Consider the following 24,407-nt stretch of genomic DNA (forward strand, 5'->3'; position numbering starts at 1 on the left):
GCCAGAAAGAAAAACACCAATACAGTATACTAATGCATATATATGGAATTTAGAAAGATGGTAACAATAACCCTGTGTACGAGACAGCAAACGAGACACTGATGTATAGAACAGTCTTATGGACTCTGTGAGAGAGGGAGAGGGTGGGAAGATTTGAGAGAATGGCATTGAAACATGTAAAATATCATGTATGAAACGAGTTGCCAGTCCAGGTTCGATGCACGATACTGGATGCTTGGGGCTGGTGCACTGGGACGACCCAGAGGGATGGAATGGGGAGGGAGGAGGGAGGAGGGTTCAGGATGGGGAACACATGTATACCTGTGGCGGATTCATTTTGATATTTGGAAAAACTAATACAATTATGTAAAGTTTAAAAATAAAATAAAATTTTAAAAAAACACAAAAACACAAACATTTGAAAGATGAACAGCAGCAACTGACTTTTCAAAAACATAAGCAGTTACAACCTAAATGTCAATGAATGTCCTGGAGCAACCAAAGAATTCATCTCCTCAGAGTACCTAAGAAGCAAAGACCTTGGAAACATAAAGTCCTTTGGAAGGTGAAGGAGAGGCAAAGGAGCAAAAAGCATATCCTCCACAGGATGTGAAAGTGACTTTCTCCATCCTCTCTTAACTCACTCCTTATACATAACACATCTTTATTTTCTTGGGAAACCTGTCCAAGTTGCACCAGCCTTACAGTGTCTGTAGATTGAAAGGCCCATTCAGTATCAACAAATGAATAAAAAAAAAAAAAAAAAAAAAAAAGGTATATCACTGTGAAATTTCAGAACAAAATAAAGAGAAAACTGAGAAAATTCCAAAACTTTCCCAAGGGTTGAGAGTTATGGCTCTGACTTTCTCAGCAGCAATACTGACAGTCAGAAGACCAGGGAGCAATACCTTCCAATTTCTGAGTTAAAACGATACTCCAAACAGAACTCTGCATCTACTAGATGGGCCAAACATAAAAACAAACACTTTTTCAGATGGGCAAAGTCTCAAAAACTTTCTCTCAAGCAATCACTCTCAGGAAGCTCCTAAAGGGTAGGTACTACCAAAACAAGGGAACGATTCAAAAAGGAAGAAGTCATGGAAGCCAGTCTACAAGAGATCCTAACTTTCAAAGGTCAAAGGAATTTCCAGGAGGAAGGCAAAGGAAGGCTTATAACAATGCTATGGAGCAGAACTACAGGGCAGCAACCCAAGCTAGAGCCAGAGAAGGTCAGAGGGCTCCAAGACGGATATATCCATGAGGAAAAAAAATAACTAACCAATTATCAAGAAGCTTTCACTAAAAGAAATAAGTTGTTTTGAGAGATATTTTATGGAGTTCTTAAGCTCAAGATTCTAAAGAAAATAAGGTGACCCAAAAAAGTAAAAAGAAAAATAAAGGTAATTAACTCCAAGAGATTTTTTTTAAGTACAATAAAACATAAAATATATTTAGTTCAGCAGTGAATCTTTTCTAATACAACAAAATAGTTAACCTTGATTATTTAAACTAACCAAAATATTGAAAGAATGAAGAAGAAAGGAAAGGGCATGCATGGGTATGTATATATGTATGCATACTTAAGACCTAAATCTTTACCAATACAGAAAATTAATAATGTCTAAAATGAATAAATTTTTTATAAAACAGTATATTCATATTATTTATAAATATAAAAACAACTCCTCAAAGAAACACCAAACAACTACAAAAGCAGTTGCATCCAAGATCAGGACTGGGTTGGAGGAATTTACTCTAAGTAAATTCCTGTCATATTGTTGGGCTGGGGGCAAAACATTTCACCTCTTAACTTAGAATCAGAGTCACAAGTGAAGAGCATGCCAAGCTAGCCAGTCAGAAGTTCCAAGGGTCCAGAAGTCACTCAAGGAATACTATATACTGGGTAATGTAAGTACAAGTGGTGCATTAACATGGGGTTTTACTGTCTGATGGTTAAACTATGTTCAGAAATTTCTTTGAGAAAATTAAAACATGACTTTATTTTCTTGGGCTCCAAAATCATTGCAGATGGTGACTGCAGCCATGAAATTCAAAGACGCTTGCTCCTTGGAAGAAAAGCTATGACAAACCTAGACAACATAGTCAAAGCTATGGTTTATCCAGTAGTCATGTATGGATGTGAGAGCTGGACCATAAAAAAAGCTGAGAGCCAAAGAATTGATGCTTTTGAACTGTGTTGTTGGAGAAGACTCTTGAGAATCCCTTGGACAGCAAGAAGATCAAACCAGTCCATCCTAAAGGAGATCAGTCCTGAATATTCATTGGAAGGACTGATGCTGAATCTGAAGCTCCAATACTTTGGCCACCTGATGCGAAGAACCGACTCACTGGAAAAGACCCTGATGCTGGGAAAGATTGAAGGCAGGAGGAGAAGGGGACAACAGAGAATGAGATGGTTGGATGGCATCACCGACTCAATGGACCTGAGTGTGAGCAAGCTCCAGGAGTTGGAGACGGACAGGGAAGGCTAGCGTACTGTAGTCCATGAGGTCGCAAAGAGTCGGGCACGACTGAGCAACTGAAATGAACTGAAGTTATTCACAAATAATTTTATTATATTTCTACATTCTATAAATGTATAGTGTATATGTTTTATATTCTAATGTAATCAGGAATTAATAGAAATCAATATAAAACTAAGTATCGCTATCTGTGGGAATCCTATCACAATTCAACTTTACTCACCTTGCATTAATGTCACAATCTATAGTTTCTTGCTATAAATAGAAAACTTTAAAAATCATATAACAGACCACAACAGGGTGGAAAAGCAGGCCAAAAAGTTGCAAAGAGCCTGCCAGCTACATCCTACAAATGCAATCATAAACATAAAACAGTACAAACTGAAACGGCTCATAATCCCACACACTCTTAACACCAACTCTGCCACTCTATCAGGATTATACTAAGGTGTAATCTCTCTGGGGTGACTTGGGATAAAATGCTGTTGTGTCAAGGGATACTATACACTGGGTGATGGGAGTAAAAGGAAGAGATCCCTAGAGCTCTGGCTGTGTCCCCAAAGGTCTACGTTATATTGTTGCCCCATTTCCCCATAAGGTCTGCTTAACAATCAAAAGGCCTAAGGACAAAGAATGCTCAAATGGAAAAGAAATTCCATGGTACCTCAAAACCTCTTGTGTTCTTGAAATAAACTCCCGCTACCAAAAAAAGTACTTGAGTTCATTTACTCAGTTTTTTATCCATTCAGCATATACTGAGTATGTCAGAAAAGACTCTGTGTACACACACATACACAAATTTTGAATGTGAAAAATGGTAGGAAGGGAAAGTATGAGGTGTTATAGGGGATATAAGGAGAAGGCAATGGCAACCCACTCCAGTACTCTTGCCTGGAAAATCCCATGGATGGAGGGACCTGGTAGGCTGCAGTCCATGGGGTCGCTAGGAGTCGGATACAACTGAGCGACTTCACTTTCACTTTTCACTTTCATGCACTGGAGAAGGAAATGGCAACCCACTCCAGTCTTCTTGCCTGGAGAATCCCAGGGATGGGGAGCCTGGTGGGCTGCCATCTATGGGGTCGCACAGAGTCGGATACGACTGAAGCGACTTAGCAGCAGCAGCAGGGGATATAAATAGAGACTCTAACCTATTTCTGTGAAATCAGACCATTCTTGCCATCTTAAAAAGATCAAAATAATAATGAAATTTTCCTTTAAATTGGTAAACATTGAGCCAAAGAAATATGTGCTTAAATTACAGAGAAATGACTAGGCAAATAACCCAAAACAGAAACATCTTTGTTAAAGGAAATAAAATTTCTTCAATTCAGTGACTATTTTTATTCATCACTCATTCATCAAATACTTATTGAATGCCTTCTGTGAATCAAACACCAGGAATAAAGCATGAAACAAGTTATACCATGGAACTTGGTCCTAAGTACCCTATGGAACTTAAAATCTACTATAGTATTCAGATACATAAGAAGCAATTACAACCCAAGAAAGTAACTGTCATAATGGTAAATATGGTTTCTATTGGCGCTTCAAAGACAGATGTGTTGTAGCCATGTAATTTCAAGGAATGTGCAAACATATGAACCAGAATAGTCTAAAGAAACATCAAACTTCTAGTCTAATTCAGAGCCCACAGCTGGAGGAAATATTAGAAAGAAGACTGGAAAGAATAAACTGAAGGGTGAGGAAGTGTGAGAAGGAAATCTACCATTTAAGAGACTACCATGCCATTAAATCTTCAAAACAACTCTTAAGATGGTAGGTGCAATGGGTATTGGGACTCTCTCCTCAGTATCCACTCCTCTACTCTGACATGTGTACACACACAGCATCTTTAATGACGACATGATACTATTTCCCAAGGTAATACATACAGGATGGAGAAGGCAATGGCACCCCACTCCAGTACTCCTGCCTGGAAAATCCCATGGACGGAGGATCCTGGTAGGCTGCAGTCCATGGGGTCGCTAAGAGTTGGACACGACCGCGCAACTTCACTTTCACTTTTCACTTTCATGCATTGGAGAAGGAAATGGCAACCCACTCCAGTGTTCTTGCCTGGAGAATCCCAGGGACGGGTGAGCTGCCGTCTCTGGGGTCGCACAGAGTCGGACACGACTGAAGCGACTTAGCAGCAGCATACATACAGGAAACATTGGGAACAACTCTACAGGAGGCTGACATGACAAGTTGAAAAGTTTGGACGTTATTAAAAACAAAGGCATGGGTGTCTGTGCCAAGTCGCTTCAGTTGTGTCTGACTTTTTGCAACTCCATGAACCACAGCCCACCAGTCTCCTCTGTCCATAGGATTCTCCCTGCAACAATACTGGAGTGGGTTGCCATGCCCTCCTCCAGGGGATCTTCCCCACCCCGGTACTGAACTCACATCTCTTACATCTTGTGCATTGGGGAGGGGGGTTCTTTACCATTAGCGCCACTTGGGAAGCAAAGGTGCTGGAACTCAAATGTCTGAATTTGTATCTTAATTATTTGTAGCTTAATCACTTACTGTGTGATCTTGGACAAGGTCCTTAACTTCTTTCTTTCTCTGACTCCATTCCCTCATCTATGAAAGAGGAATAATCAGACCTACTTTATAAAGCTATTATGATAAATAAATGAATTAGTACATGTAAAACACTTAAAACTGCCTGGCACAGAGCAATCCTCTATTAAGCAGCAGGGAGTCAAAGGAGATTTCTGAGTGCATTGATGAGAATATGGTTTAAGAAAGTCAATTTAGCAGAATGGTATAGAGGAGAATCAGAGAAGGCGATGGCACCCCACTCCAGTACTCTTGCCTGGAAAATCCCATGGACAGAGGAGCCTGGTAGGCTGCAGTCCATGGGGTCGCTAGGAGTCGGACACAACTGAGCGACTTCACTTTCACTTTTCACTTTCATGCACTGGAAAAGCAAATGGCAACCCACTGCAGTGTTCTTGCCTGGAGAACCCCAGGGACGGGGAGCCTGGTGGGCTGCCGTCTATGGGGTCGCACAGAGTCAGATACGACTGAAGCGACTTAGCAGCAGCAGCAGCATAGAGAGGAATACACACAAGATAGGAAAGTTATGGCAAGTTTTTATGAAACTCATTCAAGGTCTAAATGAGATGATGGCAGTGGGAAATTAAAAAGAACTAAGATATTGCAGAATCAGAATTGACAAGATTTAACAAATGACCAAATGAAGCAACCAGAGAGAAGAAAGAATAAAAGATGATTCTCTGACTTTCAACTCGGTAGACTAAAAGAACGGTAGTGTCAGGAACAGAAATAAGATTGTGTAAGGCGAGTTTAGGAATCCTGTTTTTTTTTTAATTTATTTAGTTGGAGGATAATTGCTATGCAGTGTTGTGCTGGCTTCTGCCACACATCAACATTAATCAGCCACAGATACACACAGGTGGCTGGTATGTTTTACATGGGGAGGTTTTTGTGTTTTTTTTTTCAAACAAGTCTTTCCAAAAAGATAACTTAAAACTCAGCAAGATTTAAGACAATAATTATTATAATAGTAAGAAATAAGGTCCAAAATTCATAAGTTGAATATTAAAGCTATATTTTTATTAAACTATTTTCTCTCAATAAATATGATTCTAAAAAACAAATCTAATACAACTACTTAGAGATGGAATAGTAAATCAACAACAAACTATCTGCATTTCCTGTAACAAAATTAGATTCTTAGAACCAAATATTGATACCACAGAGCGTTAACATGAAGTTTAACTTAAAATTTTCAGCTTCTACTTTAATAAGAAAGATATGATCTCAGAATTCTCTGTAAAGAATATTTTAACTTTCTATTTCTAACATAAGAATAAAAGGTATAATTTAAGGAGGGGTGTTATTTTTTAAATAGAAAATCTTGTGAATAGACAAATATTTTAAATCATATTTTAAAAACTTCTGAAATATAATTCTTATGAACACTGATAATATTAGGAAACCAGTCTTTAAGAACTTCATAAGTTCAAGATGCAACCTAAAATCAGAATACTGAAAGTGAAAAGATAATACAGCACTACAGACTGTTTTCCCTATAGAAACAGAAAGCTTTAGCAGTGAAGCCATTTCCTCCCTTTTCATTTAATAATACACATCTCACTTTTCCCCCAAAACATGCCCCCCTAAAAAAAAAAAAACAACACATTAAGGTCACTGGTTATCTCCAACTTGACGAACCCAACAGATACTTTTCTGTTTCTCATCTCACAAGACTTGTCAGCAACCAGTTAACACAGCAGTTTATCACTCCATCATTTTTTAAACACTTCCCTTTCTGAGCTTTCCCAACACCACACAGCACTGGCCTTCTCCCTACGTCTCTGGCCATTTTTTCTTTGCAGACTTTCCTCTCCCACATTTGTACATTTTAGATTTCCTCAGGACAAAATCTGTTCTTTGCAATTCTCTATCTACACACACCCCTTTTCCTATATTATCTCATCTGTTCCCTTAGTGTTAATATTGACCATTGACCATAAGCCCAAGTTCATTATCTCCAGGCCCAACCTCTTTCGTGAACTCTGGATTTACTTTATTAAACTATCAAATAAATCTCTCAATAACAATTAAAACTAGACCAAATCTCCAAAACAGAACTTCTGATTCTCTCTGTTCTTAAAATTAATACGTTCATTCTAAAAGTATTTACTGAGCACAGATGCAAGCATTGTGCTATATATACACTGACTCAACAATGTGAACTTGAGGGAGAGAGATGATAAATTGTAAAAAGAACTATGAAGGATATAAACAGTGTGCTCTGATAGAGACTAGGGGAAAGGGCTGCTCCTTCAGACGAGGAGTTCAAGATAGGCCTCCACAGTATTATAGTCTCTCCCTGGAAAAGAGCATCTTACCTGAGCTGCTCCAGACAGAACCTAGGCATTTGCTCCCCACAAACAACCCAGAGTTACAAGGTTCTAACTCTAAAATACACCTTGAAGTTGAAAAGTACTCTCAAGTAAGCAAAGGACAGAGATGTGGACAAGTAATGGCAGCTGTGATACATGTCACAGAAGGAAATACAGAAAGCTATGGAAGAAAACTAAAGTGAAATCTAACTCAGACAGGGAGAAATCAGAATAGGCTTCCTGAAGAAAGAATAATTAGGATAAGCCCAGATGATCACTACAAGAAGCTAAACAAAAAGCTATGTAAAATTATGCCCAAAACAAAGAACAACACAGCATGGCACATCCCAGAACCTAAAACAAATCCAAAGTGATAAAATCATAGAAAAGGGAGAGGGCTAGATTAAGACAAGGCCAGAAAAAAGCAAAAAGTTATCAAAGATTAATGAGATCAGATCATGTCAACTTAAGAAGTCTTCCTCTGGCCAAATATGGGGCCAATTTGACTGTAATGGATGAAAACGCATCCAGAGGTGATACTAAAACATGATAATTAAAATGGAGACATTCATCTAACTCAGTATAAATTATTCTAAAAAGTGATACACAAACTTTGGTGCTGACTTTCCTATAGCAAATAACCAAGTAAGTGGTAAGAGAAAGTTCACTAAGAAATAAATGCAGAAAGGACTAAAGAATCAGGATATTACCATTTCGCATCCCCTAACAAAATAGTGGGTTCAGGCAATAATCAACAAAAAATGCTAAAACCAATAGTGAAAGAGGAATTTTATAATGGAATAGTCTGAAACCAACTAATCAACCTTAGCACCACTAAAAATGGGAGAACAAGACACTATGTATGCAATACAAAGTACACTGCAAAATCTGTTGAATATTTTAAATTTAAAAAAAAAAAAAAACAAAAAAAAAACCCTGAACCCAAGTCTAGTCAAGTATCTCACCATCAGTTTTCAGGAAAGAGAGAGTAGTTGTAGCAGTGGTTGTCAAACTTGAGCATTAAGAATCACCTGGAGGGTCTGGTTAAAATATAGACTGCTGGGAACCAGTAAGAATTAAAGGAAACCATTAGAGATCAGTCAAAAGAGAACATGGGAAATTTCATAGAAAAAACGATCCATTTTAAAAACAAAAACGTTTTTAGGCACATAATTACAAACTCAATATGCAGACTGATTCAAACAAACCTACTATAAAAAGACATCTTGAGAAAATCTGAATATAGACTAAGAATAGATAATATTAATAGATATATAAACAATATACAATATTAATAAGTAATAAAACATAATAATAATGGAATAACAGCTATGTTAAAAATAACCTTATTTTTAAAAATTAAGAACTCGAGGCTACAGATTTCACAAAAGCCACACCACCACAAGCCACATTAAGGAATTTGGTCCTAAACTGAATGGTTTTATACATAAGCATGAAATCATCATAGTAACAACTTCTGGTTGTGAAAGCCATGTGCTAAGCACTGCATTAAGTGTTCAACATGACTTACCTCTTTGAATCCTTAAAACAACTGTGTTGTGGAGATTTTAAATTCTACATCATTTTGCCTGCTGATCATGATCTGAATTAGCATTTTTTTTAAAGGATGAATTTTGAAAACAGTTTGCAGAAAAGCAACAGTGATGACAGAAAAACCAATTAAGAGGTTGTTACTTCTGCTACAGACAGTGTAAGGACAAATGTTCATGCATTAGGAATAAAATGAAAATACAAAAACTGCTTTTTGAACAAAACATGAATTATGTCCTCCAGACATTTACCTCTCAAACAATCTTCTTCATGAAATTAGACTTCTTTCCAGAATTTTTTTAAGACTTAGTTTATTAACACAACACAGTTTACTGTTACCTTCACTAATATACCTCATGACAATGCCACACAGTTGCTATTATTAACACCATTTTTAGATGAAGAGAGTTTTTTTAATATTTATTTATTTGTGCTTACCTGGTGGCTCAGAATGTAAATTAATCTGTCTACAATTCAGGAGACCCAGGTTCGATCCCTGGGTGAGGACTCCTTGAAGGAGGAAATGGCAACCCACTCCAGTACTCTTGCCTGGAGAATCCCATAGACAGAGGAGCTTGGCAGACTACAGTCCACGGGGTCACAAAGAGTCAGACACAACTGAACGACTAACACACACATTTATTTATTTGGCTGTGCCAGGTCTTAATTGAGACATATAGGATCACTGATTTTTGTTGCAGCATGTAGGATTTTTAGCTGAGGCATGTGGGATCTAATTCCCTGACCAGGGATCAAACCCAGGCCCCCTGCATTGCGAGTGTGGAGTCTTACCCACTGGACCACCAGGGAAGTCCTGAGAATTCTATTTACTCATTTGCTAATTTTTATAATTTTATTTATTTTCAGCTGTGCTGAATCTTCACTGCTGAGTGGGCTTTTCTCTAGTTGTGGTGAGCAGGAGTTACTCTCTAGAAGTACGCAGGTTTCTCATTGGGGTGGCTTCTCCTGTTGCAGAGCACAGGGTTTACGGCTCCAGGCTTCAGTAGTTGCGGTTCCTGGGCTCTAGAACACAGGCTCAATAGTTGTGTCACATAGGCTTAGTTGCTCCACAGCATGTGGCATCTTCCCAGGTAAGGGATTGATCTGTGTCTCCTGCACTGGCAGGTGGATTCTTTACCACTAAGCCACCATGGAAGCCCCTGAGAATTTTATTTTTAAAGCAATTATTTTATGTGTACTGAAGTTATTGAACTTACACTGAATTCTTACTTCCACCGAAAAGTATCCCCAATGGAGATAATATAAATGGTATCTTCCCCCAGAAAGCACTGTCTTTCCCAAATTCTTTAAAAGATGAAAACAAATTACTGTTTCACTTCTATAAATGATTACAATAATATTCTTCTTGTGATACACTACACTCATCTCCAGCTCTGGAAGCTTAGACAGGACAAGCACCAGAAACTTGTCAGGTAAGGAACTTAAGACTGAAAGGAAGTGGGTAATCCCTGACCATATTTTTCAATGGAGTAACTATGAAAGGCAATATTGAAAAGCTCCTAAGGCTTCTCTGTCTCAAGTCTTTCCTATCCCTTCCTGGCTTATCACCATTGGACCTTGTATACTGCTTACTCTAGGAACTGACTCTTACAGGCTGAGCTATAGTTAGCTGCCAATGGCTAACTGTGTCCAAGCCTGATTTAACAACTTAAGCTAACTAAAACAAAACCAAAAAAGGATTCTAGAAAGGAAAGCATTGTATACTGGTATAAAAACTAAATTTTAGCCTATTCAAAAAACTGAGCTACATAAAAAGATGCTAAACATCATTTATTATTTGGGAAAGGCAAATTAAAACCACAAGATACCACTAGACCCATTAGCATGGGAAACAAATCTAAAAAGAGTGGATGTATGTATATGTATAACATTCACTTTGCTGTACACCTGAAATTAACACTAACACTGTAAGTCTACTACACTCCAAGGGGGAAAAAAAATGTAAAGATTCTAAAATGGTTAACAAGGCAAACTTTACGTTAGGTATTTTTTACAATACAAAAAAAATTTTTTAATTTAAAAAACCAGACTAATGGGACTTCACTGGTGGTCCAGTGTCCAAGACTCTGAACTCCCAATGCAGGGGGCCCTGGTTCAATCCCTGGTCAGGTAGCTAGCTAGATCCCACTTGCCACAACTAAGATCCAGTGAAACCAAGTAAATAATTAAAAAAAAAAAAAAAAAAAAAAAAAAAACAGACTAACGATATCTGGTTTTGAAGAGAATCTGGAGCAACTGTAACCTTCATACATTTCTAGTCGTTGGGACAAGTTTGGCAATTTTTTTATTTTTAAAGTTAAGCATATGACCCAGCAATCCCACTCCAAGAGAAATGAAAGTGCATTTCCACATAAAGATTTGTTCACAAACGTTCACCAGCAGCACTGTTCAATACAGCCCAAATTTGAAAAGAACCCAAAATGTCTGCCAACCAGTGAGTGGATAAACAAATTGTGGTATACTATTCAGCACCAGCCCCCCCACCCACCACCCAAAAAAACTGAAGGAACTACAGAAAAAACGCAACAACTTGGATGAATCTCAAAATCACTCTGAGTTAAAGTAGCCAGACATAGAAGCCTATAAACAGTATGTTTACATTTACATGAAATTCTAAAAAAAAATCAAAACTTCTATCATTAAACAGAAAGCAGGTCAGCGATTGCCCTGGGTGAGGAGGAGTTAAGGAATGATAGCAAAGGGGCATGAGGAAATTTTCTGGGTGATGAAGTGTTCTAAAAATTCACTGGGGTTGTGGGTACACAACTGTGTGTGTGTGTGTGTGTGTGTGTGTGTGTGTGTGTGTAAACAGTGAAATTGTTTAAAAAAAAAAAAAAAAACACAAGACTTAGGTTGATCAAATTTGTGAGTTGCTAGGCACTGGAGAAGGAAATGGCAACCCACTCCAGTGTTCTTGCCTGGAGAATCCCAGGGACGGGGGAGCCTGGTGGGCTGCCATCTATGGGGTCACATAGAGTCGGACACGACTGAAGTGACTTAGCAGCAGCAGCAGGTATATATATATGACATTACTCAGTTTTCATTTTCTCACATGTACACTTCTACATTTTTTAAAGTAAAACCTTCCATATTGCACTGCAGTTATTGTGCTTACACATCATTCTTACACACAAAAAAGGATCATGTAGTTATCTATACTGCTACTTGCCCTATCTCACAGGGTTGTTGTGAAACATCACATGAGATAACTGATGAGAAAGTGCTCTGGCAACTCTAAAGTAGGATTACACAACCATATTGTAGACTTACATTTTTTAAAAAAATAACCTTTTTTCCACAATTACTTGAGATGCTTGAAAATCTAGATACCTCAAAGTAAATCTTTGCCTAGAAATAGAAAGCCTATTCAAATGTCACCTTTTTAGTATAGCCCCCAAACTTGCTTTCTACTGACCCTTGATTTACTGGATGGCTCGATGTAGTACTATCTAGACTGCAGTTTCATTTTTCAAAAGAAAAGCACTAAAGAAATCTTTAAAGAAAGTCATTAGCTAAGCATGGCAAGACACTTACTTCCCAGTAGAAAAAAACAAAAGCTAGATAACTGTCTTTATTAAGTACTGTTTCAAGATGTTCACCTCTGAGATTTTTTTCCCTCTAAAAGTCAGTGAAATTTCTTTCCATTTAATACTTCAATTCCACATATTACAGAATGTTTACTAACGGGGCTTGCCATTAGTGAGAGAGGGTGAATAATTTTAAAGTTAGCAAAACCTTTTAAACCGGTGCGGTACAGTCATTTCAGAATGTGACTGTTCCAAAATTTAACAGATTCTCATTTTTTCCTAGTACTACTGTACAACTAGGCTCTTTGCTACCCTACCAGGTTTGAGTGATATTTGACATTCAGCCTACTTACATTCACAAGTTTCCACACTGCAACAAGTATCAAGGCTGTCTGAAAGACATAATCTCTTCATCAAATGAAGTTTCGAAACTAAACTTTATCTAGAATTCAGGTTTATATTACAGGGTCTTACAATCTTAAAAAAGTTGTTTTTTTTTTTGTTTGTTTGTTTTTTTACCAGCAACAGGTACTGTAACAAAAAAATAACCAAGCCTGTAATACCAAAAAATACCTTGGTATCGTTGTCAATTTTTATAGACTCGTTTTTAGGAACAGTTCCAACGGGATGGTCCATTCTAGGGCCATGCTTCACTTGACTCAGCGCAGCTTCATTCTAGTCAATAATAAGCACAACCTCTTAGGTTTCACATTTCTCCTTCGACAATATTCAGGCCACTCGGTCCGGTATCTGCACACCTCTAATTTAGATTTACAAGAAATGTGAAAGAACGGCAGCTTGCCGACACGCTCCTCCAGCCTTCTCTACACTCCGAAGGCTGGCCAAAACGTGCTGCTCTCTCCACAACAGCAACCAAGCTGGAACCGAGCACCCAGAGGACGACCAGCCGCGGGGAGGAGGGGAGAACTTTTCGGCCCGGAGGACGGCGGTTGAGGTCCAATCCAGCCCGCGCCCAACTCTACGCGTCGCCAGGAAGGAGTGTGGCCCCTAAGCTCAGGCCGCGATGCTCCGCCTGGAGTGGCAGAGCCGCGCGTGGCCGCCGAGCAAGACGTAAACAAACCGCCCGGGACAAGGGGGTAAGGGGCGACCGTGGGGGAGGGGGGAGAGGACCGCGCTCGAACCCTCCAGCGCTGGTCTGCAGCTGCCCTGCCCCTCCCGACAAAGGCCCTGATCCCGGTCCCGGGGCGACACTACTGCGCGAGCGTGAACTCCGAGAAAGCCTCAGCGCCTCTGGAAAGCGGACCCCACTAGGCCATCGGCTCCGCGCCCCTCGCCCCTCGCCCTGCGGCGACCTACCTGAACGCGCAGTCCGGGTCCCTCGCATCCCGACCGGGCGCGCCCAGGCCGTTCCTCTTGCTGAAGAGCTTCTGGAACAGGGTAGGGGCCATGGTGGCCACGGCCAGGCCGGGGTCGCTCCTCAGGGAACTCACCAGGCCCCCGCTCCTAGAGCTGCCCCGCCACCCCCATAGGCGCCTCAGTCATATGACAGAAATTAGTCACTTCAAACGGCCACGGCGCGCGGGGCGGGGCGCGAGCCAAAACCGGCGTCCATTGGTTGGCGATGAGCCGCATCACGTGGCGGCGCGCGGAGCAGAGTGCAAGGCGGGGATCCTGGGCGGAGTTGGCGCCCATAGGCTGGCTGGTGGAGGTCCTCACGTGGCAGCTCACGGGGCGGGGCATGCGCGGAGGGGAGGGGCGGGGGACTGGTTGTGTCTGAGGATGTGGAGGAGGGACGAGCTCCGGTTCTGGTCTTTCTCCGTGACGCCTTCAGTTGCTAGCTGAGCCTAAGGCGGGGTGCTGCGAGGACCACGCCAGGGCCTGTGGAGTACAGAAGCCTTCACCTCCCGCACCCATGACACAAGAGAAGTTCAGGGCACCACTACCAACCGACCCTTTCCCGCCGTCCCTTCCTCTATCTGTGTGGCTTCGCACCTCCATACATAGGCGCCGGGTGGAGTCTGGTGGCCCGCGGAGCAGAAAAGGCGCGCGAGCCTACCCCGGGGACTGCGGCATGGGGACTGGACTTTAAGCTCGAGGCCACAGGCCCGCCCAGGCGGGCCACGGAGTGGTTTATGCTCAGACCTTGACTGTGCGAGACTGGCTCTTGGGTCTACTGGAGGACCCTGCCGAGACACTCCACGGGCAGCGGGCCCCGCCCCCCCCCCCGATGTTTCCCACTAGCGCCTCGAACCCTGACACCAGGAATTAGCCCCTTTGAAGAGTTAACCATAGGAGGCTCGAGATTTACACTCAGTGACGAGGTATGGAGAGAAGAACTGTGAAATTGTGAGCAAATGAGTTTTAATTGGCAGAATACCCTTTCCAAAGAAAAAGATTGCTCATAAATGACCTTACAGTCTACTTAAATTTGGCTTCCCTGGTGGCTCAGACGGTAAAGAATCTTCCTGCAATGCAGGAGACCCGGGTTTGATCCCTGGGCCGGGAAGATCCCCTGGAGAAGGAAATGGCAACCCACTCCAGTATTCTTGCCTGGAGAATCCCATGGACAGAGGAGCCTGGCCGGCTGCTGTCCATGGAGTTGGAAAGAGTCAGACACCACTGAGCGACAAACATTTAAACTTTCACACTACTTAAACCTAGGGAACCAAAATTTATCAGGGTTTGGATCAAATTGGTCTTACAGATCTTACGTACCCCTACCATTTCACCCACTGCCACTCCAGGATGAGGAATTTTGTACCATGGGATGCAGTTCTCTGACAGAGATGGATGTCAGGAAATTACTGGTATGTGGTTTGGAAGGTCAGAGTAAAACACTTCGTTGAGAATTTCATTTACCTAAGCATACAAATCAAATTGTTTTTAAGTGGCTACCAACTCACATGATTTGCAGCTTGAGTTTATGCTGTAAAATAAGTGGTCTCATATAGAGAAAAAGAAAAGTAATAGAATATATATCACAGAGAATATCAGTGGTCATATAACAACCAAGTTTCAATGTTAATAATTTTTAAAATGCTATTTGTAGGCGGTTAAGAAAGTAATTTCGAGACTTCCCTGGTGGTCCAGTGAAGAAACCGCCCGCCAATGCAGGGGATAAGGGTTAGACTCCAGAGAGAGTCCACATGCGCTTGGGGGAACTAAACCCATGCGCCACAACTACTGAGCCAGTATTCTGCAATAAGAGAAGCCACTTCAATGAGAAGCCTGTGTCTCACAACTGGAGAGTAGCCCCTGCATGCTGCAACTAGAGAAGAGCCCACATGCAGCAAGGAAGAGCCAGCACAGCCATAAAGAAATAATTTTTTAAAAAACTAATATATTCATTCCACAATGTTTAAGTGCCCCTGGCCTAGGCACTGGGGAGCCAAAGTAAACAAAAAAGACAGGGCTAAATTTCTATATGTTTTAGGGTCTTGGAGGTTTGATTTAGTTGCCAAGTTGTGTCTGACTCTGTGACCGCCCCCCCACCCCTGCCCCCACCCCCGCATGGATTGTAGCCCTCCAACCATGGAATTCTCCAGGCGAGAGTATGGGAGTTGGGTTGCCATTTCCTTCTCCGGGGGATCCTCTATATGAGGAACAATAAGTAAAAGGTAGTTTGAAACTACTACTGTTGTGAGTGAAAATTGCACAATGAAATGAATGAGTAGGGGAGGCCTCTGAGGAGGTGACATCTGAAGTGCTCAGGTTAAGAATCATTCAGAGTTCCTCCATACATTGCTGAAGTTCCAGAATTACTGAGCAATACAAGCTCAAAATAGTAAGACTGTCTTCCCCTATAAACTTAAGATATCTTAATTCTATGGTGCCAAACACTGAAAGATTTCTAATGAGGCGAAAGACACAATGTATATTTTTCTCACAAAATGTGAATGCAGAATAAAACTTTTGTAAACAAAAAATGAAGTCAGTGCAATTTTTTAAAGTGAGAAAATGCACATCCTATAAGTCAATTAATGAAGCGTCATTTTGGGAAGTTTTGCTTTTACACTGGCAAGTATCACTAAATGAGTGCCAGTGGAAATGGGCTCAAGTCTGTCTATATAGGGCAAACGACATGATGAGGAATCATGGCTGATTCATGGCTGGCACAGAGAAGTCTAGAAGTTCCATGTCCCCTCAGAAGTTTCTAAATACAATAACCTCGTGTGCTTTCATCTTGGGAAAAAGTTACTTCATGGATAATTATAGGTAATAGTAAGGAAAAGAACATAAACTTGCGTAAGAGATACTTACTTTTAGTATTCTCTAATCAAGTAACAGCTTCATTTCTGTGGTCTCATTTTATCTTATACTTGAAAGGTACAGAAAAAAGACAAACTATATTGGGTTGGACAAAAGATTCATTCGTTTTTTCCCATACAATGGCTCTAGAAACACTTAGTTGTCTTTAACTTAAAACAGTTTTGTCAGATTGTACTGTGACAGCTGTCATATCAGCATGTGTTTTTTTTAAAAACATAAAAATTTGTGTATTTTTGTGTAGTGATTTTAATATTGAAGATGGAAGGAAAAAGCAACATTTTTGACATATTATGCTTTATTATTTCAAGAAAGGTAAAAACAACTGAAACAGAAAAAAAAAGATGTATGCATAATTATTTTTGTATGGAGAAGCTGCTATGACTGATCAAGTGTTTCAAAAGTGGTTTGCTATGTTTCGTGCTGGAGATTTCTCACTGGATAATGCTCCACAGTTGGTTGGACAAGTTGTAGTTGATACGAATCAAACGGAGACATTAATTGAGGATAACCAATGTTATACTACATGGAAGATAGCCGACATGTTCAAAATATCCAAATCAAGTGATGAAATCATTTGTACCAGCTCAGTTATGTTAATTACTTTGATGTTTGGGTTCCACATAAGTTAACCCCAAAAAAAAAATCTTCTTGACCATATTTCCTCATGCAGTTCTCTACTTAAACATAATGAAAATGTTCTGTTTTTAAAATAAACTGTGATGGGCAATGAAAAGTGGATACTTTACAATAATGTGGAATGGAAGAGATCATAGGGCAAGTGAAATGAACCACCACCAAACATGCCAAAGTCTGTTTTTCATCCAAAGAAGGTGATGTTGTAAAAATGCTGGGATTGGAAAGTAGTCCACTAGTATGAGCTCCTTCCAGAAAGCCAAATGATTAATTGCAATAAGTACTGCCAATAAGTACTCCCAGTTAGAACAGTTGAAAAGCATCTGCAATTAGTCAACAGAAAACGCATAATCCTCCATCAGGGTAACAAAGACTGCACATTTCTTTGATGTAAAAGCAAAAACTTATACACTTGACTGGGAAGTTCTGTCATTCACTGTATTCACCAGACATTGCACCTTGAGATTTCCATTTATTTCAGTCTTTACAAAATTCTCTCAATATCATGGTAATCCAAGTCTAGGCCCCAACCAGTAACGCTGAAGAAGCTGAAGCTGAATGGTTCTATGAAGACGTACAAGACCTTCTAAAACTAACACCCCAAAATGTGTCCTTTTCATTATATGGGACTGGAATTCAAAAGTAGGAAGTCAAGAAACACCTGGAGTAACAGGCAAATTTGGCCTTGGAATATGGAATGAACAAGGGCAAAGGCTAATAGAGTTCTGCCAAGAAAATGCACTGGTCATAGCAAACACCCTCTTCCAACAACACAAGAGAAGACTCTATACATAGACATCACCAGATGGTCAACACCAAAATCAGATTGATTATATTCTTTGCAGCCAAAGATGGAGAAGCTCTATACAGTCAGCAAAAACAAGACCAGGAGCTGACTATGGCTCAGATCATGAACTCATTATTGCCAAATTCAGACTTAAATTGAAGAAAGTAGGGAAAACCACTAGACCATTCGGATATGACCTAAATCAAATCCCTTATGACTATACAGTGGAAGTGAGAAATAGATTTAAGGGACTAGATCTGATAGACAGAGTGCCTGATGAACTATGGACGGAGGTTCATGACATTGTACAGGAGACAGGAATCAAGACCATCCCCAAGAAAAAGAAATGCAAAAAAGCAAAATGGCTGTCTGAGGACACCTTACAAATAGCTGTGAAAAGAAGAGAAGTGAAAAGCAAAGGAGAAAAGGAAAGATATACCCATTTGAATGCAGAGTTCCAAAGAATAGCAAGGAGAGATAAGAAAGCCTTCCTCAGCGATCAATGTAAAGAAACAGAGGAAAACAATAGAATGGGAAAGACTAGAGATCTCTTCAAGAAAATTAGAGTTAACAAGGGAACATTTCATGCAAAGATGGGCTCAGTAAAGGGCAGAACGGAGAAGGCAATGGCACCCCACTCCAGTACTCTTGCCTGGAAAATCCCACGGATGGAGGAGCCTAGTAGGCTGCAGTCCATGGGGTCGCTAAGAGTTGGACACAACTGAGCGACTTCCCTTTCACTTTTCACTTTCATGCATTGGAGAAGGAAATGGCAACCCACTCCAGTGTTTTGGCCTGGAGAATCCCAGGGACAGGGGAGCCTGGTGGGCTGCCGTCTATGGGGTCACACAGAGTCGGACACAACTGAAGTGATGCAGCAGCAGCAAAGGACAGAAATGGTATGGACCTAACAGAAGCAGAAGATATCAAGAAGAGGTGACAAGAATACACAGAAGAACTGTACAAAAAAGATCTTCACAACCAAGATAATCACGATGGTGTGATCAATCACACTTACCTAGAGCCAGACATCCTGAAATGTGAAGTCAAGTGGGCCTTAAGAAGCATCACTACGAACAAAGCTAGTGGAGGTGATGGAATTCTAGTTGAGCTATTTCAAACCCTGAAAGATGATGCTGTGAAAGTGCTGCACTCAATATGCCAGCAAATTTGGAAAACTCAGCAGTGGTCACATGACTGGAAAAGGTCAATTTTCATTCCAATCCCAAAGAAAGGCAATGCCAAAGAATGCTCAATCTTTACCGCACAATTGCACTCATCTCACACGCTAGTAAAGAAATGCTCAAAATTCTCCAAGCCAGGCTTCAGCAATACGTGAACCGGGAACTTCCAGATGTTCAAGCTGGTTTTACAAAAGGCAAAGCAACCAGAGATCAAATTGCCAACATCCACTGGATCATTGAGAAAGCAAGAGAGTTCCAGAAAAACATCTATTTCTGCTTTACTGACTATGCCAAAGCCTTTGACTGTGTGGATCACAATAAACTGTGGAAAATTCTGAAGGAGATGGGAATACCAGACCACCTGACCTGCTTCTTGAGAAACCTGTATGCAGGTCAGGAAGCAATAGTTAGAACTGGACATGGAACAACAGACTGGTTACAATTAGGAAAAGGAGTACGTCAAGGCTGTATATTGTCACCCTGCTAATTTAACTTATATGCAGAGTACATCATGAAAAACACTGGGCTGGAAGAAGCACAAGCTGGAATCAAGATTGCCGGGAGAAATATCAATAACATCAGATATGCAGATGACACCACCCTTATGGCAGAAAGTGAAGAAGAACTAAAGAGCCTCGCGATGAAAGTAAAAGAGCAGACTGAAAAAGTGGGCTTAAAGCTCAACATTCAGAAAACAAAGATCATGGCATCTGGTCCCATCACTTCATGGGAAATAGATGGGGAAAGTGTCAGACTTTATATTTTGGGGCTCCAAAATCACTGCAGATGGTGACTGAAGCCATGAAATAAAAAGACGCTTACTCCTTGGAAGGAAAGTTATGACCAACCTCAGTGCAGTTCAGTTCAATCACTCAGTCGTGTCCAACTCTCGGTGACCCCATGAATCGCAGCACGCCAGGCCCCCCTGTCCATCACCAACTCCCAGAGTTCACTCAAACTCACGTCTGTTGAGTCAGTGATGCCATCCAGCCATCTCATCCTCTGTTGTCACCTTCTCCTTCTGCCCCCAATCCCTCCCAGCATCAGGGTCTTTTCCAATGAGTCAACTCTTCGCATGAGGTGGCCAAGTATTAGAGTTTCAACTTCAGCATCAGTCTTTCCAATGAACACCCAGGACTGATCTCCTTTAGAATGGACTGGTTGGATCTCCCTGCAGTCCAAGGAACTCTCAACAGTCTTCTCCAACACCACAGTTCAAAAGCATCAATTCTTCGGTGCTCAGCTTTCTTCAGAGTCCAACTCTCATATCCATACATGACCACTGGAAAAACCATAGCCTTGACTAGACGGACCTTTGTTGGCAAAGTAATGTCTCTGCTTTTGAATATGCTATCTAGGTTGGTCATAACTTTCCTTCCAAGGAGTAAGCGTCTTTTAATTTCATGGCTGCAATCACCATCTGCGGTGATTTTGGAGCCCAAATAAAGTCTGACGCTGTTTCCCTATCTACTTCCCCTGACGTGATGGGACCAGATGCCATGATCTTAGTTTTCTGAATGTTGAGCTTTAAACAAACATTTTCATTCTGCTCTTTCACTTTCATCAAGAGGCTCTTTAGTTCCTCTTCACTTTGTGCCATAAGGGTGGTGTCATCTGCATATCTGAGGTTATTGATATTTCTCCTGGCAATCTTGATTCCAGCTTATGCTTCTTCCAGCCAGGGTTTCTCATGATGTACTCTGCATATAAGTTAAATAAGCAGGGTGACAATATACAGCCTTGACGTACTCCTTTTCCTCTTTGGAACCAGTCTGTTGTTCCATGTCCAGTTCTAACTGTTGCTTCCTGACCTGCATACAGGTTTCTCAAGAAGCAGGTCAGGTGGTCTGGTATTCCCATCTCCTTCAGAATTTTCCACAGTTTATTGTGATCCACACAGTCAAAGGCTTTGGCATAGTCAGTAAAGCAGAAATAGATGTTTTTCTGGAACTCTCTTGCTTTCTCCATGATCCAGAGGATGTTGGCAATTTGATCTCTGGTTGCTTTGCCTTTTCTAAAACCAGCTTGAACATCAGGAAGTTCACGGTTCACATATTGCTGAAGCCTGGCTTGGAGAATTTTGAGCATTACTTTACTAGCGTGTGAGATGAGTGCGATTGTGGGGTAGTTTGAGCATTCTTTGGCATTGCCTTTCTTTGGGATTGGAATGAAAATTGACCTTTTCCAGTCATGTGACCACTGCTGAGTTTTCCAAATTTGCTGGCATATTGAGTGCAGCACTTTCACAGCATCATCTTTCAGGGTTTGAAATAGCTCAAGTGGAATTCCATCACCTCCACTAGCTTTGTTCATAGTGATGCTTTCTAAGGCCCACTTCACTTCACATTCCAGGATAGACAGCATATTAAAAAGCAGAGACATTACTTTGCCAACAAAGGTCCGTCTAGTCAAGGCTATGGTTTTTCCAGTAGTCATGTATGAATGTGAGAGTTGGACTATAAAGAAAGCTGAGCCCCGAAGAATTGCTGCTTTTGAACTGTGGTATTGGAGAAGACTCTTGAGAGTCCCTTGGAGATTCAACCAGTCCATCCTAAAGGAGATCAGTGGGTGTTCATTGGAAGGACTGATGCTGAGGCTGAAACTCCAATACTTTGACAACCTCATGCGAAGAGCTGACTCATTGGAAAAGACCCTGATGCTGGGAAAGATTGAAGGCAGGAGGAGAAGGGGACAACAGAGGATGAGATGGTTGTATGGCATCACCAACTCAATTGACATGGGTTTGGATAGACCCTGGCAGTTGGTGATGGACAGGGAGGCCTGGCGTGCTGCGGTTCATGGGGTCGCAAAGAGTCGGACATGACTGAGTGACTGAACTAACTAATTAAGGGGAAAAATTTCAATTCCTGAAGACTGTAAAAGGCACCTGTAACAGTTCTTTGCTCAAAAAGATAAAAAGTTTGGGGAAGATGAAGTTATGAAGGTGCCTGAAAAATGGCAGAAGGTAGTGGAATAAAACGTTGAATTCATTGTACAATAAAGTTCTTAGTAAAAATGATAAAGTATCTTTTATTTTTATTTTAAAACTGAAGGAACTTTTTGGCCAACCCAATACTTGCTATCATTCATCACATTTCCCTTATGTTATAGTGTAATATTCAAATTATCGACTTAGAGGGCACTGAAATGATACAAGTTTGCCATAAAAGAGGACATGTAACTATACCTAATTATGTAGATTAAACTGAAAATAGTTTCAAGTTCAGTGACAGTGTAGATTATATTTTTTTCCCCTTTTACTCAACATGACTTCTTTTCACAGAGAAATTGAGGTGTCTTAAAGTAGCCTCTTTATATTTAGGGGCAAGAAGGAAGTGTGAGAAATAAAATAATTATTCATTAATAACATATAAATGTGGAGCTGTTCGGTTAGAAAGTTAGACATAAGGCCTACACTTTCACTCAGGAGTAGAAAATTTAGCCTCTGTGCAAACCCCAAAGGCCTTTGGGTCTCTGTCCACCTGATTCCAGTAACATAGAAAAGAGGCACACTCCTCCCTACAGCCATTTTCCAGTTATCAGATACAGCGAAAGGTGGCAATAAAACAGGAATCTTGCTCCTTTAACCACCATGCTAATAAGCACAACCTCAATTGTGCTGAATTCTTCTGAAACAAATTAGATTTTCATTGATAACATCTCAGAACAAGATAGTCAAATCAAGATGGTCAAGTAAAACTTCCTGAATGACACTTAGATGGACTCAGAGTACCTCAGTTTTAAAAACTCTTAAGCCAACCAATGATTTACTGCTGTATAATACGGGAATGGCAGTCATTTGAGGCAACAGAAAACAAACAATCATTATTTAACAAATATTTCTTCAGTCCCTCAAAGGTGTCAATTCGATGTTCTGGCTGTCTATTCCTACTTTCAGGAACTTAGTTCTTAGTGGGAAGAGGCGAAGTAAACAAAATGTTTGCAAGTAGTGGTAAAAGTTAGGAAAGAAAGTGTTAATAGTATACAACTGGAGGGAGCCAAATTTAGATACGGTGGTCAGGAAAGTCCCCTCCAAAGATGTGGGGTTTGAACTGAGGTCTAAAGAATGAAAAGGGACAAGCCATGGGAAGATGATGGTAAATAACATTATATAAAAGAGATGAAAAATACAAACACTCTGAGACAGGAAGGGGTTTCTCCTGTCTGAAGAAAAAAAAAGGGTGAGGGGGCTAAAACAGCTGAATATACCCTGGGAGGGGGAAGATGTTTGAGATATGGTTTAAATGGCGACATGGAGCCAGATTATGTAGAACCTTGTAAATCATGCAAAAGAGATTGGATCAAGTGTGATGTAAACTACTGTAGGAATTTAAAAACAGGAAAGGGACATGATAGAATTTATTATTTTAGAAGATTACTCTGGTTGCTCTGTGGAGAAAGGAGTATAAAAGAATAAGAATGGTAAGAGAGAAACTATATGGGGGTAGACCATGTATTTTAGGCAAGAGTTGGTGTTAGCTAACTATTTTAAAACAGAACTAATAGGATTTATAGTAGAAGTGAAAGAAAAACTAAAGATTGACTCCTAGGTTTTTGCCTTGAGCAACCAACTGGAAGTAATTTCCTGATGCAAAGATGAGTGAAATTATAGGTTTAAAGAGGAAAATACAGCATATTAAGTTTGAATATATTAAGTTTGAATGACCACTAGCTATCCACCTGGAGATTCTGAGTAGAATATATGAGGAGAAGGCAGGACTGAAGAAAAATTTGCTAGACATCAGCTCATACACAGAATTTAAAATAACAGAATGAGTGAGTTTTCCTAGAAAGAATATGTATGTATAGTAGACAGTCCAGCACTAATATTCAGAGAGGACACCACTTACAAGTCTTCACTAGAAAGACTCAACAAAGAAGGATGAGTAGTATTAAGACAAAAGAAGAAAATAACCCCCAAAAGGAAGAAGACATCAACTGTGTTGAATGTTACTGAAAGTTTAAGTGTCCATTAGATTTTTCAACATAGACATCTTGACAAGAACAGTTTCAATAGAAAGCCGAGTAAAAGCCGGAATGGAGGGAACTCAAAAGAGAAAGAGTAGGGAGGGAGTAATAAAGCAAGTACAGACAACTACTCTGCTTTG

General features: G+C 40.5%; 1 protein-coding gene across 2 annotated transcripts in view; it reads right to left on the reverse strand.

The window, feature by feature from the left end:
* Positions 1 to 13,971, reverse strand: part of FNIP1 (folliculin interacting protein 1) — a 127,496-nt gene extending 113,525 nt beyond the window's left edge. For both annotated transcript variants that reach the window (XM_006072648.3, XM_006072647.3), the window contains exon 1: positions 13,783 to 13,971. In XM_006072648.3, coding sequence (XP_006072710.2) covers positions 13,783 to 13,874 — 92 coding nt within the window. In that variant the 5' untranslated portion in view covers positions 13,875 to 13,971. The remainder of the gene's footprint in view (positions 1 to 13,782) is intronic.
* Between the last annotated feature and the right edge of the window lie 10,436 nt (positions 13,972 to 24,407).

Source organism: Bubalus bubalis, chromosome 9, assembly GCF_019923935.1.
Source record: "Bubalus bubalis isolate 160015118507 breed Murrah chromosome 9, NDDB_SH_1, whole genome shotgun sequence".
In the NCBI taxonomy this organism is placed as follows: Eukaryota; Metazoa; Chordata; class Mammalia; order Artiodactyla; family Bovidae; genus Bubalus; species Bubalus bubalis.